The sequence below is a fragment of the Pithys albifrons genome, chromosome 28 (assembly GCF_047495875.1).
Source record: "Pithys albifrons albifrons isolate INPA30051 chromosome 28, PitAlb_v1, whole genome shotgun sequence".
NCBI lineage: Eukaryota > Metazoa > Chordata > Aves > Passeriformes > Thamnophilidae > Pithys > Pithys albifrons.
The window spans coordinates 1,399,164-1,416,676 of NC_092485.1; the positions used below are offsets into that span (position 1 = coordinate 1,399,164).

A 17,513-nucleotide genomic window follows, 5' to 3' on the forward strand; every position below is an offset into this window, starting at 1 on the left:
CAAACTATTGTGTGGTTTTCTTACTGTTTGTGCAGTGACAGGGGCACTGCAACAAAATCCTTTGCACTAATTGCTTTTTGTCTGCCCTCTGCTTCCCATGGCTCTTCATGAGTCACAGAATCCCAGACTGGTTCAGGTTGGAAGGGACCTTAAAGATGATTCCACTCTCTGCCATGGGCAGGGACACCTTCCATAGCCCAGGTTGTTCCAAGTCCTGTCTATCCTGGCCTTGGACACTTCCAGGGATGGGATGACAAGCTGAGGGGTTTGCTGACTGCAAGTAGGAAGAACACAGATCATAGAGATGGTGAAGAGGGAATAGTATCCTTCAGCTTTTCCCAGCCTGAGACAGCCCTCCCACATTTTGGCTTGATGAAAACACAGGGCAGATGGATCACTCCAAAGTGACAACCTGTGCTTTATGCCAAAGCTGAGTGACACATTGGAGGAGAATGAAGTTAAACTTTTCCTGAGCTGCCAGGACCCAGCAGGGCAGCACTCACAGCTTCACCCACCCTGTCAAGGCCCAGCCCAGCTCTTCTGTGCCACTGGCAGAACTGGGACAGGCACAAAAATGTACTTTTCTTGTAGAGAGTCACCTCCTGGCTGTGAGGAAAGCATCAGCTATGCCATTACTGCAGGCTCTGAGTGCTTATCTTCTCTCTCTGACTCCTTTCTCCAAGTATTTCAACATATTTCAGTGTTTTTTTGATTGAAACTTTAACATTATGGGCAATACTAGGAAATAGCTAAAATCAAATCCTCTGCAGTTGTTTCAAGGCTCTTCCTTCTCACTCTCAGCTTCTCAGAAGCTTTTTTATATTTACAGAATAGATTTATAACTGTGTAAATGTAAACTCTCCTCACACTCAGCTGTGAATGAGCAGGTATTTTGGAGGCTGAGTGAACCCCAAAGCCAATGTGCTCAGAGCTCTTTCACAACCCAGGAATGTCAATGAGCCTCTCTATCCTTCACTACCACTAAAAATCCAATGCCAAAATGAAACAAAAATACTGAAAACCACCAGCAAACCAACCTGGTGAACCAACATAAAGGCAACATAAAAGGTAAAAGAAGTATTATCTGTCTTCTCTGAAACTGCAAGAAGATCAGCTACAACAGGTCCAAATGAGCTGTCACTACTGGGAGCTGTTGATACTCAAGATGTTTCCACACTGTCACACCAGGCAACAGCACCAAACTCCAACAGATGGGCAGACAGAGCTTTGGATAGTCCTTAAGTTCAAGGAGGTTTAAGGATTTAAAATGTTTTCCCATGCTTGGTGCAGACAATCTCTGCTCTCAGACAAAATTGGAACAGACACATGTTAGAGTGAGCTTCAAGACATGCAGCTCTGCAAATGAAGAGGAGCAGGTCAATGCTGAGGGGTTTTACTGGGCCTTTCCTTGGGCTATCATTGCCTTATTGGGCCTTTCCTTAGGCTGTTATTCCTTTGCTGGGCCTTTCCATAGGCTGTCTTCCTTTACTAGGCCCTTCCTTAGGCTGTCACTCCGTTACTGGCCCTTTCCTTAGGCTGTTCTTCCTTTATTGGGCCTTTCCATAGGCTGTTATTCCTTTACTGGTCCTTTCCATAGGCTGTTATTCCTTTACTGGTCCTTTCCATAGGCTGTTATTCCTTTACTGGTCCTTCCTTAGGCTGTTACTCCTTTGCTGGGCCTTTCCTTGGGCTGCTATTCCTTTACAGGGCCTTTCCTTGGGCTGCTATTCCTTTACTGGGCCTTTCCTTGGGCTGTTATTCCTTTATTGGCCCTTTCCTTGGGCTGTTATTCCTTTACTGGGCCTTTCCTTAGGCTGTTCTTCCTTTACTGGTCCTTCCTTAGGCTGTCACTCCTTTATTTGGCCTTTCCTTAGGCTGTTATTCCTTTGCTGAGCCTTTCCTTAGGCTCTCATTCCTTTCAGATCCTGGCAATGGCCTCATCTGTCCCCATTTATTGCTGCAGGTACCCAAGAGTAAACAAAGTGCCCAAGAAGCATCTCATAATTTTAAAAATCAGGCCTGGTATGGAGCTGGGAACACATTTGGGCACAGGCTCCTGTCACCTCTAAGGAGGAGCCTCCAGCCAACCATGAGCCAGGTAACTGCACTGCTGTCCCAAGAAAGTTATGGAGCAAATCCTCCTGGAAGCTGCTTCCACCACATGGAGGAGGTGACTGGGACCAGTCAGCAGGGACTTACCAAAGGCAAACTTTTCCTGACTAACCTGATCAACCCCTTCAAAATGCTTCATGGGTTATAGGAGGGCACTGCACTCTCAGTGAGTCTCTGCTTGATGCCACATGCTCTGGAGTGGTTAAATGCTGGAGGCTGATATTCCAAAGGACTCACCCAGCCTGGAAAAATGGGTTGATGGGCATCTTAGGAATCATAGAATCACAGAATGGATTGGGTTGGAAAAGACCTCCAAGATCGTCAAGTCCAGCCCTTGGGCCAACTCCAGTCCCTTTACCAGATCATGGCACTCAGTGCCACAGCCAAGCTCAGCTGAAAAACCTCCAGGGATGGGGAATCCACCCCCTCTCTGGGCAGCCCATTCCAATGCCTGAGCACTCTCTCTGCAAAGAATTTCTACCTGATCTCCAAGTTAAATGTTCCCTGGCCCTGGGACACAGTAATTCCTTGCAATGGTACAGGCTGGGGACTGTTTTAAAAACAGTTCTGTAGAAACAAACATGGCAGGACCTCCGTGCCCTGCTGGCCTTGCTGTGGGATGGGCCCAGCACACGGGGGAGGTTCTGGGTTACAGCACCAGACACAGAAGCAAAGTCAGAGTAACAAAAGGTTGTTGCAATATCAGCTCTGGTTATGGTGACAGGGGATGTGACAGTGACGGGATGTGACGGTGACTGGGGATGTGACGGTGACGGGATGTGACAGTGACAGGGGGATGTGACGGTGACAGGGGGATGTGACGGTGACAGGGGGATGTGATGGTGACAGGGGATGTGACGGTGACAGGGGATGTGACGGTGACGGGATGTGACGGTGACGGGGGATGTGACGGTGACAGGGGATGTGACGGTGACAGGGGGATGTGACGGTGACAGGGGATGTGACGGTGATGGGATGTGACGGTGACGGGATGTGACGGTGACAGGGGGATGTGACGGTGACAGGGGATGTGACGGTGACAGGGGGATGTGATGGTGACGGGATGTGACGGTGACAGGGGGATGTGACGGTGACAGGGGGATGTGACGGTGACGGGATGTGACGGTGGCAGGGAATGTGATGGTGGCAGGGGATGTGATGGTGGCAGGGGATGTGATGGTGGCAGGGGATGTGATGGTGGCAGGGGATGTGACGGTGGCAGGGGATGTGACGGTGACAGGGGATGTGACGGTGACGGGATGTGACGGTGACAGGGGATGTGACGGTGACAGGGGATGTGACGGTGACAGGGGGATGTGACGGTGACAGGGGATGTGACGGTGACAGGGGATGTGACGGTGACAGGGGATGTGACGGTGACGGGATGTGAAGGCGACAGGGAATGTGACGGTGACAGGGGGATGTGACGGTGACCGGGGATGTGACGGTGACAGGGGGATGTGACGGTGACAGGGGATGTGACGGTGACAGGGGGATGTGACGGTGACAGGGGATGTGACGGTGACAGGGGATGTGACGGTGACACGGGGATGTGACGGTGACACGGGGATGTGACGGCAACAGGGAATGTGACGGTGACATCATTTGTGATCGTGCTCTGCACTGAGGATGAGATTTTCCATCTGGCATTCAGTGTTTCCATTCACATGGAATGGAAACAGGAAAGTTGATTTGTAGCAGTGACATCCAAACACGTGCTGGTACAACCGCAAAGGGCAGAGTTTCAGGCCCTCTGTATCTTATTTACAGCTGTAACAAAAGTAAATGCTCTTTCCTTTAAAACAGTTCCAGTGGATCAGTTGCAAATGTAAAAAGCAATGTCAATGCATAATTCATCAGAGAGGACGAGGCACAGTTTGAAGAGCAAGTATTGCCAAGTCCAATGAATATGTCACAAAAGATCAGACACTGAAATCTGACAATAGCTGACAAAAATCCAGTGACCAACCATTTGCTTCTCTTTGGCACATGGTGTGGATTTGAGAATCCAACAACCAGAATAGTACTTTAGGAATCTTAATTCCTCTTCCTGCATAAACCAACCAACCAGACTTCCTTGAGGAGGTACTGAAGTGGAGTTTTTCTCTGAGGAAAACTTTCTTTTCAGAAAATATCAAACCCTGGTTCAAACGTAATGAAGACTACAAAAAACTCTGATAAAATGTTACATTCTCTACAATACTTTAATCTCCTTTTCCAGTCTGGATATTCCTACTCTCAACTTGAAGCCACTGGATCTTGATTTATCTTTGACCAACAGATTAAAAAAACTCTTTCCCACATAAGCAAAGGAAGAAATAATTTCCTACATCTAAAAGAGACTTCTCTTCACAGCTGGTCACTGGGATTCCCATTCTCAATAATTTTCTGATTTCTTCTCTAAATAACCTTCTAAATTGTGAACACAACATGGGGAGATGTTAGAGTGGAAGTTCTACTCAATAAACACAAGGATCATGTGTTTATGTTAGTGACACTACACTGAGTCATCTTCTGGGGCCAAGAGTATCACAGCAATTTTCACACCACAGGGAGCTCATCTCAGCTCCCCACAAGAGCTGGGGATTTAAGTCATTGTTTCCAGGGATGCTCCAAGGGAAATCATGAAGCCCAGACCACACATCCTCTTCCAGATGTATCCTACAGCCAGACTGAAACATGGACTGTTTGTGCTCACCTTGAGAAGAAATCCAAATCCCAGAGTGAGCTGTTACTGTAATCAGTAATTGGCAAAACTCTGGACAATTAGGGGAAAGCTGTGAATTTCTGTTGCCTTTCAAGGTTGTTGGCAAAAGTTTATGCAGAGTAACTGCTCCTCATTCAAGACAATATTTCAAATCTTTCCATTATCCAATTTTATAGGCCTTTAACTTGAGTCATGTTCAGTCTGTGTCATTCCAACTCCTTGAGCTACAGAAATACCCCTGTCTATCATCTACATGATCAATATTTTGCTTTCTCTGGGACAATCCTATAAAAGCCTGTAATAAACACAACTCAGGAAGGGTATAAACTTAGAATTGCCAAGCTGAAATCGAGCTGTGCAACAATGTTAGTTACCCTCAGTGTTACAGTTACTCTGGTAGCAGCTTCTTACAAAAAACATTTTCAAGACGTGTCTCTCCAGTTCACCGAGCTCAGACCTGCAAAGGGCACTGGGATGCAGCTCCTACATTTTTAAAAAAGGTTTTATAAAAAGGATGCAAGCCCAAGCACTGCATATTATTTATAAACAGCAAAAGTATCAGTCTTCTCTCTGGGCTGTGAAATGCTCAGTTTTCTCTCTCCCAGCAGAATAATACAATTCCCTGCCCCTCTGTGAGGCAGATCCTGTCAGGGAACTTGCTGCAGGAGTTCAGGGGTTTGTGCAGACAGTAACAGGCTTATTTTGCATGAAGACACCTCCATGGGTGTAACTGATCTCTGCACAGGGAGACTGGGGCAGACTCACCCACAGGAGGATGAGTAAGTCCTTTTAATCTTCCTTGGCTGCCCACAAACCATGTCACTGTAATCCATCTGAAAAACTCCAGAACCCTAAGAAGGTTACCAGCACATTTTGGCTTTCTAAAAGAAAAATCAGGAGCCTTGAAAGTCAGAAATTTTTACTGCTCTTGGCTTTGAAAGGCCTGATTGTGAGACTGAAATGTTTCACAGGTCAAGTTTTGGAGATTTCCCTTGTGGCTTGCCAGTCCCTGCAGCCACGGGGAGATGATGAGAACTGTGAGGAAGGAGAATTTCTTTCTTCTGATACAACACCCAGTCTCCTGTGAGGCAGTGGCTGCCCCAAACATCACCCTGGTGTAGGTCTGTGTCCACAAACAGCTGTGCTCCCCACCAGCCCAGGAGCTCCTGTCACTCCCTGTGGAACACTTCCCTGCATGTGTGTCTGTCTGGCAGCTGTGCAAGGTGAGCCATTCTCCCTCTCACTGCCTGACAATTTTTTATGCTGCTCCAACCTTCTTTGGAAAATCAAGGATATTTCCAGTTCAACAGGAAAACTGGAGGCAAATAATAAAACCCTGTTTCTTATTTTTTAAATCCTCTGTATAAAGAAAATCCAGCACCCCAGGAAGCTCTGGCAGAGTTACACAGGCAGGCAAGGACTCAGACAAGATATTCCTGTGGCTGCCTTAGAAAAGTAGAACCCCCAGCTGTGAAGATCATCTAATAGTGAAGATGGAGAATGGCTCTGTAAAAAATATATGTACATATCTAAAGGTCTGAGGAGGTACAGACTGCAAATGTGCAGCCCAGAAAGGAGGTCTTGATTCTCATTTTGGAGACACTCTAAAGGCATAAAATGGCAGCTTCTGCTTTATTTTTGAAGTACTGACCTGTTCTATTTAGTTTTCCCCTCTTTCTACACATTAATCTATTTATTTCCCATCCTCCACCCCACACCAAGGCACTGTCAGAATTCTGAGGACTAGAACAGGTCCACTGGCAGACCTGCCTCCCAGTTTGTTTTACCTGTTTACCCAAAATGCAGAACATGCCAAACTGTCTCAGAGCACCTGCAGCACCTGACACAGGATTGCTGCCTCTAGAACCTTCCTGGGACTCATCCTGCTTTGCTGGGATTTATGCCCAAGCTGTGCCACCTTCTCCAGGTAACAGCCACAAGATTCTTCGGTCTCATGTCACTTGTCACCTTCCATGTTGCCCACAACAAGATAGAGGGGAAATGTCACTTCCACCTGACAGCCTATTCCTGTTACAGCATGTGCAGGTCTGGAAAGTCCAAATCACTCCCTGGATCACTCTGAAAAGCTCCTCTGGGCTGGCTCAGTTCAGAGAACAAGACTGGAATTGCAGAGTCACTCTCCTTCAGTGTAAGAAACCTCTTCTCTAAAGCACTGTGATAGTCACCCCTGAATTACAGCTCAGTCACCACCAAACCTTCTTATTTTGGACTCCAGAGACTTTACCCACTCCATGCTAAACATCCAAAAGAAGAAAGAATTAAGGATATGCATCATATGACCATAAGCAAGAAAGTAACCCTGCTGCAGTGTGGGTAAGTTGCAATGCAGCAGTTCTAATTTAAGGCCTCCATTCCAAAATCAGGAATCTCACACTGCTTGTGTTTTCTGGGATGAAATGATTAAAGGCCACTGGAACCACATTTACTGAAATGTGCACTGAAGCCAGGCAAGCCCTCAGCATTTCCACCTGGAATACCAGCTGATCCCAGAAAGGATCTGTGGGTGCACTTCAGGAAAAAAATTGACATTTTATCACACAATCACTGCCTTGGAATGAGTAGCCCAAAAGAAACACATTAACATGTTCACCACCTTTTTTTTAATAATATTTTCTGGTTTGGGGTGTTTCTGTGGCCCTTGGTGTTCTACAGGTTTTTCATATCCATGTAAAAAACTGACTTTTTTTTAATTAACCTCTTACTAATGCAAGTAAGAGAAAAAAACCCTTTCTGAGCTTCTCTTTACTATTTTCCAGCCACACCTTTACAAGCAGATACTTCACACTTCACCCAGAAGGGAAATGCTCTTCTGTATAATCAGAATTTGTAACACTCATGCACACAGGCATTATTACAGTGACAAACCCAAACCTTGTCCAGCCTTGAATTCTGCTTCAAGAGCACCACACAGCCAACCACAGAACCACCAGTAGGCAGTGAGTTCGTTATTAAACTTTCCCAAATAATGACTGACTCATAACTTGAATTACAAGTGTTTCATGGTATTTCTTTAAACAGTGCAAAGCAAAGTTTAAAATGTGTCAACACTGACTAATTTTTAAGGACTGATTATTTGAGCTGATTAACCATCCGTGGGAAGAAGTTGTTACTATTTAGCTAAAAGTCAATGTCCTTGTCAAAAAAAACATCCAGTCTGGAAAAGAGGAGGCTCAGAGGTGACCTCAGCACTGTCTGGAACTCCCTGAAGGGAAGTTCTGGCCAGGTGGGGGTTGGTCTCTTCTCCCAGGCACTCAGCAATAGGACAAGGGGGCACGATGGGCTCAAGCTCTGCCAGGGGAAATTGAAGTTGGAGATCAGAAAAAACTTCTTTGCAGAGAGAGTGCTCAGGCATTGGAATGGGCTGCCCAGAGAGGGGGTGGATTCCCCATCCCTGGAGGTTTTTCAAGTGAGCCTGGCCGTGGCACTGAGTGCCATGATCTGGTAAAGGGACTGGAGTTGGACCAAGGGTTGGACTTGATCTCAGAGGGCTTTTCCAACCCAATTCATTCTATGATTCTATGACAAAGAATAAACAGATAAAGAAACACAAGCTGAAGGTTTTACCTCACTGTCTGGGCTGGGCTGGATGACCTCCCAGGTCTGGGAGTCCACATCATAGCAGTGGAGCTCGTTGGGCAGAGTGTTGTCTGCAGCCCCCCCAAACACGTAGAGGTGCCGGTCGAAGGCCACCATGGTGTGCCCGTAGCGCCGCTGGGGCGGAGGGGGCGAGCCCCGCAGCAGGTGCTCCGTGGGGATCCGAGTCCAGCTGGGGCAGCCAACAGGAAACAGGGCATTTGTTACAGTTCTCTTACACTTCCTGACTCTCAGAGTGTAAGCACAGGGCAGGTCTATTACAGCAGCTACTGAATCACAGAATCATAGAATAGATTGGGTTGGAAAAGACCTCTGAGATCATCAAGTCCAACCCTTGATCCAACCCTTGATCCAACCCTTGATCCAGCCTTTGATCCAGCCCTTGATCCAACCCCACTGTGATCACCAGCTCAGGGCACTCTGTGCCCTGAGCTGGTGATCACAGTAGGGTTGGATCAAGACGTGGTGGATTCTCACTCAGTGCCACATCCACAGAATCACAGAATGGATTGGGTTGGAAAAGACCTGTGAGATCATCAAGTCCAACCCTTGATCCAACCCTTGATCCAACCCCACTGTGATCACCAGCTCAGGGCACAGAGTGCCCTGAGCTGGTGATCACAGTGGGGTTGGATCAAGACATGGTGGATTCTCACTCAGTGCCACATCCACAGAATCATAGAATGGATTGGGTTGGAAAAGCCCTCCAAGATCATCAAGTCCAACCCTTGGTCCAACTCCAGCCCCTTTACTAGATCATGGCACTCAGTGCCACGGCCAATCTCACTTTAAAAACCTCCAGGGATGAGGAATCCAACCCCTCTCTGGGCAGCCCATTCCAATGCCTGAGCACTCTCTCTGTAATGAGAAGGGATGACACGCTGCAGGTTGCTGAGATCTGCACCAGCTCTGGGTTGCTGAACTTCTGAGCAAGTGACAAACCCCAGCAGCTCAAAGACCACAGCCTGGGCAGGAATAGGTGATCTGTTCTCACACATTTTAACAGTTAACCCTTCTCAGGGCATTGGGGGAGACCTTATCACTCTCTACAACTCCCTGAAAGGATGTAGCCAGGTGGGGGTTGATCTCTTCTCTCAGGCAACCAACAGTAGGACAAGAGGGCACAGCTTAAGCTCTGTCAGGGGAGGTTTAGGTTGGATATCAGGAAGAAATTCTTTACAGAGAGAGTGCTCAGGCATTGGAATGGGCTGCCCAGAGAGGGGGTGGATTCCCCATCCCTGGAGGTTTTTCAGCTGAGCTTGGCCGTGGCACTGAGTGCCATGATCTGGTAAAGGGACTGGAGTTGGACCAAGGGTTGGACTTGATGATCTCGGAAGTCTCTTCCAACGCAACTGATTTTATGATTCTATTTCCATGCCACGTCCCATTTGGAGAAGGAATCACTCCCTTTGACAGCACAATTTCAGCCATGGGTGGGCTGGAGGCCATTGGCTGCTGTTTCAGTTGTGGTGCCATTTCAGCCAGCCCAGGCTGTCAGGACATACCAATGTATCTGTATTCCACTTTTTGGCATTTTTATCCCATCAGATGTGCCACATTTTCAGACCAAGTCACACCAAATGTCTCAAATTAAATAGTGAAGATTTTAAAAAACACTTGTCATTTTACATTTCCCAGTGACTCCAGTATTAACTGGTATTTCATAGGACCTCTGGTTCTAATAATGTGATCACTCAACTTCTAGAAAGGTAAGATCTGGCATCCCATTTTGAGCACACAAAGATTCACACTTTCTATTTAAAGCAAATCTACTAAATTTTCTGTTCAGCTGCTGAAAAAGACCAATCTGACACACAAGACAAATCACAAAGTCTCATAAAAACAGTCCATATTTTTTCTTATCTACCCTTCTCCACCAGGACATGCAGCATCCTTGCTCAATATCCTTAAGTATTTGCATTTCTCAACTCAAGCAGTCAAGGATTATGTGGATTTTGCACAAATTAACTGTCTACACTTACATCTTTTCCTTGAATTCAAACTGGAAGAGATTATTGGTAATCTTTGCTCCACTCTGTCCAGAGAAAACAAACATCTTGTCCTTGCAAACCGCCACAGGAAAATTACAGCATGAGGGAGGAATTTCACCACTTTGTTCAATCTGAAAGATAATTAAGTTCACAATTAGAAATGCATCATTACAGTGCAGAGCTCCACACCCTGAGGATGCTGCAGGGCCATGGGATGCAGGCACAGCCAGACCAAGCACGTGGCAGCTCTGAGTGCAGACACTGGGCTTGTAAAGCTGGGGTTTAAGGGCTGCACAGCCTGGGCTTCCATGGATAAAAAGGTTGGGAGGACACGTTTCTAAAACCCCCAGTACTGGAAGGTTCAGGGCTGTGATCAGCCAGCCAGCCAAGCTCCCAGTCCATGGCAGTGGGTTGATGGGAATGTGGTGGGGAGAGTGGGAATGCAATGGGGAGGGTGGGAATGCAGTGGAGAGTGGGAATGCAGTGGGAAGAGTGGGAATGCAGTGGGGAGAGTGGGAATGCAGTGGGGAGAGTGGGAATGCAGTGGGGAGAGTGGGAATGCAGTGGGGAGAGTGGGAATGCAGTGGGAAGAGTGGGAATGCTTGGGGAGAGTGGGAATGCTTGGGGAGAGTGGGAATGCTTGGGGAGAGTGGGAATGCAGTGGAGAGTGGGAATGCAGTGGAGAGTGGGAATGCAGTGGGAAGAGTGGGAATGCACTGGGGAGAGTGGGAATGCACTGGGGAGAGTGGGAATGCAGTGGGGAGAGTGGGAATGCACTGGGGAGAGTGGGAATGCTTGGGGAGAGTGGGAATGCTTGGGGAGAGTGGAAATGCAGTGGAGAGTGGGAATGCTTGGGGAGAGTGGGAATGCAGTGGAGAGTGGGAATGCAGTGGAGAGTGGGAATGCTTGGGGAGAGTGGGAATGCAGTGGAGAGTGGGAATGCAGTGGGGAGAGTGGGAATGCAGTGGGGAGAGTGGGAATGCAGTGGAGAGTGGGAATGAGTGGAGAGAGTGGGAATGCTTGGGGAGAGTGGGAATGCTTGGGGAGAGTGGGAATGCTTGGGGAGAGTGGGAATGCTTGGGGAGAGTGGGAATGCTTGGGGAGAGTGGGAATGCTTGGGGAGAGTGGGAATGCAGTGGTCAGAGTGGGAATGCACTGGTCAGAGTGGGAATGCAGTGGTCAGAGTGGGAATGCACTGGTCAGAGTGGGAATGCACTGGTCAGAGTGGGAATGCAGTGGTGCTCACAGGGGGCAGAGCAAATCCACATGGCTAGTCCAGGCTCTGTTCACAGATTCACAAGGACAAAAAAAATCACCCTTTCAGATACACTTGGTTTTCCAAACACCCAAACCAAATAAAATTTGAACTGTTTTTTTTTCACTGTGGGTCAAAAACACATTCTGGAGAGGGCAGTGCATTCCAGTGTGGGAAATTTTAAATAATTGTGCATGATGGAAACAAAAAAAGAGAATTCTCTGTGTTAGTTGAAAGTAAAGCTTCTTACCTCTTCCCAGCAGGTCAGCTCTCTGTCCTGCAGGCCAATTGTCCACATATCATTTAATCTGTGCCATAACACAAAAAATGCTTGATTTGAAACATTCATTTTCAGTAATGGCACTGAAAGGAAGACCCCATTTAATCAACATTCCTTCTGCACAGGAAGAATCTCCTACTTCCACTGACAGAAAAAAACTATTAGAATCTTTTTGCCCTATACCTGAATTTTACAGCCTCACCCCAACTTGCTTCAGCATCTTTTGTGAGTACACTGCAGTTAACAGCTCCACACAGTGACTCAGCCTGGAGCTTAAGGCTCTGAGCTATTTAATCTTCAGGATTTTTAAAGAAATACCCCTTATTACCCTGCCTCCTTCTGCTCATCCCTGCTAACTCCTGAGACTGACCACAGCAATGATTTATGTTGCCAAGTCCTTCCTTAAATACACAGTGGAGGATGAAGCAGGAAACCTGACCCATCTCTGACTGTGCTGCTCCCAGGACAAGTTACTCACTGTAACTACAGATGTTTCCTTTGTTCCAATCTGCCTGCAGGCTCAAGTTCCACAAAAAGACATTTTTTAACGTGATTAGACATATTTAACATAAATTAGACAGCTCCTCTCACCCACTCCCTCCTTCAGCTACCCAAGGCCCTCGGGGGACTCCCTAAGCTGGCACTGAGCAATCCCACAGGTCAGGCATCCTACACCAATTCCTCCTCCAGAAATAACAAAGACATCCCATCTGTTTTCCCAATTAACAGCAGTTCTCCTGGAGACTTTGAGGAGCAGGAAACTTTTCTACAGACTCTTCTCAGAAGAGGAGGCAACTCAGCCCCTCGTTTGTGACAATCTCTGTGTGCTCTCATATGCAAGTATTGCACATTAACATAAATTACTCCTCAAGTTCATCATGACAGAAAAAAATTACATGTTCAGAATTGACTCTTCCTTAACAAACAAACAGCAAACACAAGGAGCTGCTGTGGGACAAAGCACCAGGCTCTCTATAATTTCTTGGTACTACTCATTTCCAGTCTTTTCCCACCTGAAATCCCATCTCCCTTCAACCTAAATATCCCCTATTTTCAGAGACTTTCAGAGAAAAAGCTGACACGTTGCTTTTAGTTCTGTCAGGTGACTGAAGAGCAAATCCAGGCTTTGCTCTCCAAGCCTTCAGCACCATCAGCAGGCCTGTGCCAGGGATCTTTAGAGAAATGCACATTTGCCAAGTTTCCAAGATCATTTCTCATGCTTCCATCCAAGCAGGCTGTCAAATGACACAGCCACAGCCACTCTGAGTGACCAGAATTTTAGGTTTTAAGCACATACTTATCTGAATGTGAACTGGTGAATTGCAGAGGTGTGATGCTCAACAACAGGCTGGGTTTGCAAAGCTCCAGTTGTGTGTTTAAACCCCCTGGGACATGGAAATCTCTAGAGAGGTGGGAACTGAGGGGCTGGGATTTCACAAGAGCACTCAGGGAGAGGCTGAGCCCACCCCATACCGTGCATTGCCATCGTATCCAGCGAAGATCCACAGCTTGTCACTGTACACTGTGGCACCATGGGCTGACCTGGCCACTGGCAACCTGCAAGGGAGAAAATGCAGGAAAAACATCTTATCTCAGCTGCAGAGGGACCTGCATGAGAGCTGAAAAGCACATGGAAGAAGAAAGTGCCCTCCACAAAACTGCTTCTGCCACTCCAAACACTGAGCAAGACGTGTTAGTCTTGCACTCTGCTGCCTTCACTGGGGAAAAACCACATTAATGCAGACAGGAAAAAATAAAGAAAAAAATCCCAACTAATTCCTTGTCAGGACTCAAATACTCTTATTTTATGGAAAGTAATTAAATAATGGGACAACTCATAGCACCACTGGCACAGGAAGGTGGCAATCCACCCATGCCATGAATATCCCACAGGTATTCCCACACATTAAGCAGGTGGAACACAGAAATGAGACCAGGACAGAGCTCAGGATGCTGGTTTGGGATCATTCAGGGATGTTCCTGAGATGCAGAACCCACAATGAAAGATCAAATCCATGATTTCTCTTCTATAATCTTTGTTGGTTTTACTACATCAGTCAAGATGAACAAACCACAAGGCATCTGTTGGCAGAAAAGGGACCTTAAAGCTCATTCAGTCCCATCCCCTGCCATGGGCAGGGACATCTCCCACCAGCCCAGGTTGCTCCAAGCCCTGTCCAACCTGACCTTGGACACTCCCAGGGATGGGGCAGCCACAGCTTCTCTGCCCAACCTGTGCCAGGGCCTGAGCACCCTCACAGGGAGGAATTTCTTCCCAGTATCCCATCTAACCCTTCCCTCTGTCAGTGTGAAGTCATTTCCCCCTTGTCCTGTCACTCCATGCCCTTGAAAAACACACTAAGTAGTTGGATCACAACCAGTGTCAGGAATGGCATTCTGAAATGTGCACAGAGTCAACTTCAGGAAATAATGTGTTACTGGTCTTGATTTTCCTTGGAATGCTGACTCGCAGGAGGATGTTCCTGAAGGAACAACAAATTCCATAACTTTGAAACTGAAATAACTGAAAAGAAAAAGTTTTCTTTGCTCCCACCCCTTCTGTCACAGACATGAAACATGAAGAGTGGATTTTGGGCAACTTTCCATTATAGTGCACTCTGGAGTGGATGCCTTGCAAGAAAACTCTTTTAGACCCAAAGATAATTTCAGAAAACCTGACAAAGCAGAGCAGCAACCATCCTGCAGCCCAAACATCAGCACTGTAACTAACTGTGAAATGATGCTGAGTTCTGCTCAGCCCCTGGAAGCAACACCAGCTCTTACCTTCCCTCAGTCTTCCACTCTGTCCACTGTCCAGTTGCAAACTTATATTCAAAGAGGTCGTTTTTATTCTTCAGGTTGGAATTGGAATAAATGTCTCCAGTGTAACCACCTAGGCAACAAGAATTCCATTAGACTCCAAGGCAGTGGAGCACACACATTCCTGGGCATTGCATGAGGAGAAACTTCAGACTGCACAAAGAGAAGGTATCTGGCTAATGGACCACTACAGGTGGGAGACTTCTCCTCCACATCTTCCACAGAATCACTGTGGTAATGAGTTTCAAGTCTCCTTTACTTTAAACAAAACAGCAAAAGTATTTCCAAGCTAAAGCTGAAATCACAGTCAAGAAAAATACAGGATTTGCTACTGAATGAGATCACAGAATCAGCTGGGTTGGAAAAGACCTCTGAGATCATCAAGTCCAACCCTTGATCCAGCCCCACTTTGATTACCAGATCATGGCACTCAGTGCCACGGCCAAGCTCAGTTGAAAAACCACCAGGGATGGGGAATCCAGCCCCTCTCTGGGCAGCCCATTCCAATGCCTGAGCACTCTCTCTGTACAGAATTTCTTTCTGATATCCAACCTAAACCTGCCCTGGCAGAGCTTAAGTCCATGTCCTCTTGTTCTACTGCCTGGGAGAAGAGACCAACCCCCACCTGGCTACAACCTCCTTTCAGGGAGTTGTAGAGAGTGATGAGGTCCTCCCTGAGCCTCCTCTTCTCCAGATCTTTTGTCACTTCCTAAAAATCTCTCGTTTTTCTTTCAAACCAACACACCAGCACCTTTACCACTCCCAGCAGAGCAGTAAAACCTGCTGCTGCCTTACCAAACACAAACATGCTGCTCCCATAGACCACAGCAGAGTGGTGGTACCGCGGCGCTGGAGGTGTCCCAGTGGTGAAAGCCCTGCAGAAGTCAGAACAGGATCTGTCAAACACCCTGGTTGTGCTTCAGGCACTCACAGCTACTGTGCAGATTCAGAAAAGACATAATTGTTAGACTCACAGAATCACAGACTATTCTGAGCTGGGAGGGACCCACAAGGATCATTGAGTCCAACTCTTAAGTCAATGGCCCATACAGGGGATTGAACTCAAGATCTTGGCATTATTACAACCAAGTTTTAACCAACTGAGCTGATCTCAGGGTTCCAGGAGTCATTCTGCTGTTCCTGAGTGTTTCACTGGGTTTGGATTCCTGATTACACCACGACTTTATGACACAGAGCTGTAGCATAAATGGTTACAAACACACTGTTAGTGGATCTGTTTGGCACAGCTGGAAAGTGGGGCACAGGTGGGACAAGACAGACCACCCAGTGCAGAGCAAAGCCCAGCACTCAGCAGGCTGGCAGGGACCAGCTGTGACAGCACTGCTGGGGGTGACACGTCCCTCAGATGCTCCGGTAGAGCCATGAACTTTCACAGGCAGACAGGAGGCGCTGAGGGGAGGTGTGGCCTGCCCAGCTGTGCCCACCTGCACCAGGAGCAATCCTTCACATCGAAGCGCAGCAGGTCGTTCAGCATCGTCTTCCTGCAGGGAGGAAAAGGAGAGGCGGCTGAGCTGGGCCAGGGGTTGGACAGGGATGGGCACAGAGCATCACACCCTCTCCCTTCACACCATCTCCCCTCACACCCCTCTCCCGTCATGCCCTTTTCCCTCACACCATCTCCCCTCATGCTCTATCCTCTCTCGTCCTCTCCCCTCACACCACTTCCCCTCAGTCCTCTCTTCCCTCACACCCCTCTCCCCTCACACTCCCCTCTCACACCCTCTCCCCTCACGCCCATGTCCCCTCTCCCTCTCCCCTCATTCCCCTCTCCCTCCTCTCTCCCCGCATTCCCCCCTCCCTCCCCTCTCACGCCCATGTCCCCTCTCCCTCTCTCCCCTCATACCCCTCTCCCCTCACACCCCTCTCCCCTCACACTCCTCTCCCCTCACACTCCCCTCTCACACCCTCTCCCCTCACGCCCATGTCCCCTCTTCCTCTCTCCTCTCATTCCCCTCTCCCCTTTCACTCCCCTCTCCCCTCTCACACCCTCTCCCCTCTCACCATTTTCCCTCACACCCCTCTCCCCCCACACCCTCTCCCCTCACACCCCTCTCCCCTCACACCCTCTCCCCTCTCACACCCTCTCCCCTCTCACACCCTCTCCCCTCACACCCCGGCCTCTCTCCCCCCGTTCCCGCTCCCCTTACCCGTTGTCCCCGCCGAACACGTAGATCGCATCCCGATACGCCACCACGGTGTGTTTGCTGCGCCTGCGGGCGGCACGGACGGGTCAGCGGCGCCGGGACCCCCTCCCCGCCATCCCGCCGCCCCCCAGCTCACCGGGCCCCCACGAACTCGTCGCAGGGCGGGAGGCGGCGCCAGCGGTGCACGGTCTCGAAGGGGCCGAAGTTGAGGGTGAGGTACTCGACGCTGTCCGAGCAACTGTGGTCGAAGTCCACGCTCGGCGCCACCTTCGAGCGCCCCGCGGGGGCCGCGGCCGCCGCCATGGCCGGGGCCTGCCCAAGGGACTACAGCTCCCAGCGTGCCCCGCGCCACGGCAGCTTCCGTCGCGCATGCGGCCTCGCTCCGGACTACAACTCCCGGCGTGCCCCGCGCTGGGCAGGGCGATGCAGAGCGCTGGACTACAACCCCCAGCATGCACCGCTCGGAGGGGTGGGGGGTGACCACTGTGGAGCCCAAGGTCGCGGGTTCGAGGCCCGCGGTGGCACCGGCGGTGCCCCGGGAATGGATGGGGTTACACCCGGGAAGAGT

At 48.7% G+C, this 17,513-nt stretch overlaps 1 protein-coding gene across 1 annotated transcript in view; it reads right to left on the reverse strand.

Annotated features, from left to right (window-relative positions):
* LZTR1 (leucine zipper like post translational regulator 1) overlaps positions 1-17,267 on the reverse strand; it is a 38,446-nt gene extending 21,179 nt beyond the window's left edge. Inside the window, exons 1-9 of the mRNA XM_071578770.1 lie at positions 17,082-17,267; positions 16,949-17,011; positions 16,226-16,282; positions 15,576-15,655; positions 14,745-14,853; positions 13,434-13,517; positions 11,931-11,988; positions 10,417-10,556; positions 8,405-8,606 (exon numbers count right to left, since the gene is read on the reverse strand). Of these exons, the coding sequence (XP_071434871.1) occupies positions 8,405-8,606; positions 10,417-10,556; positions 11,931-11,988; positions 13,434-13,517; positions 14,745-14,853; positions 15,576-15,655; positions 16,226-16,282; positions 16,949-17,011; positions 17,082-17,248 (960 nt within the window). The 5' untranslated portion in view covers positions 17,249-17,267. The remainder of the gene's footprint in view (positions 1-8,404; positions 8,607-10,416; positions 10,557-11,930; positions 11,989-13,433; positions 13,518-14,744; positions 14,854-15,575; positions 15,656-16,225; positions 16,283-16,948; positions 17,012-17,081) is intronic.
* Between the last annotated feature and the right edge of the window lie 246 nt (positions 17,268-17,513).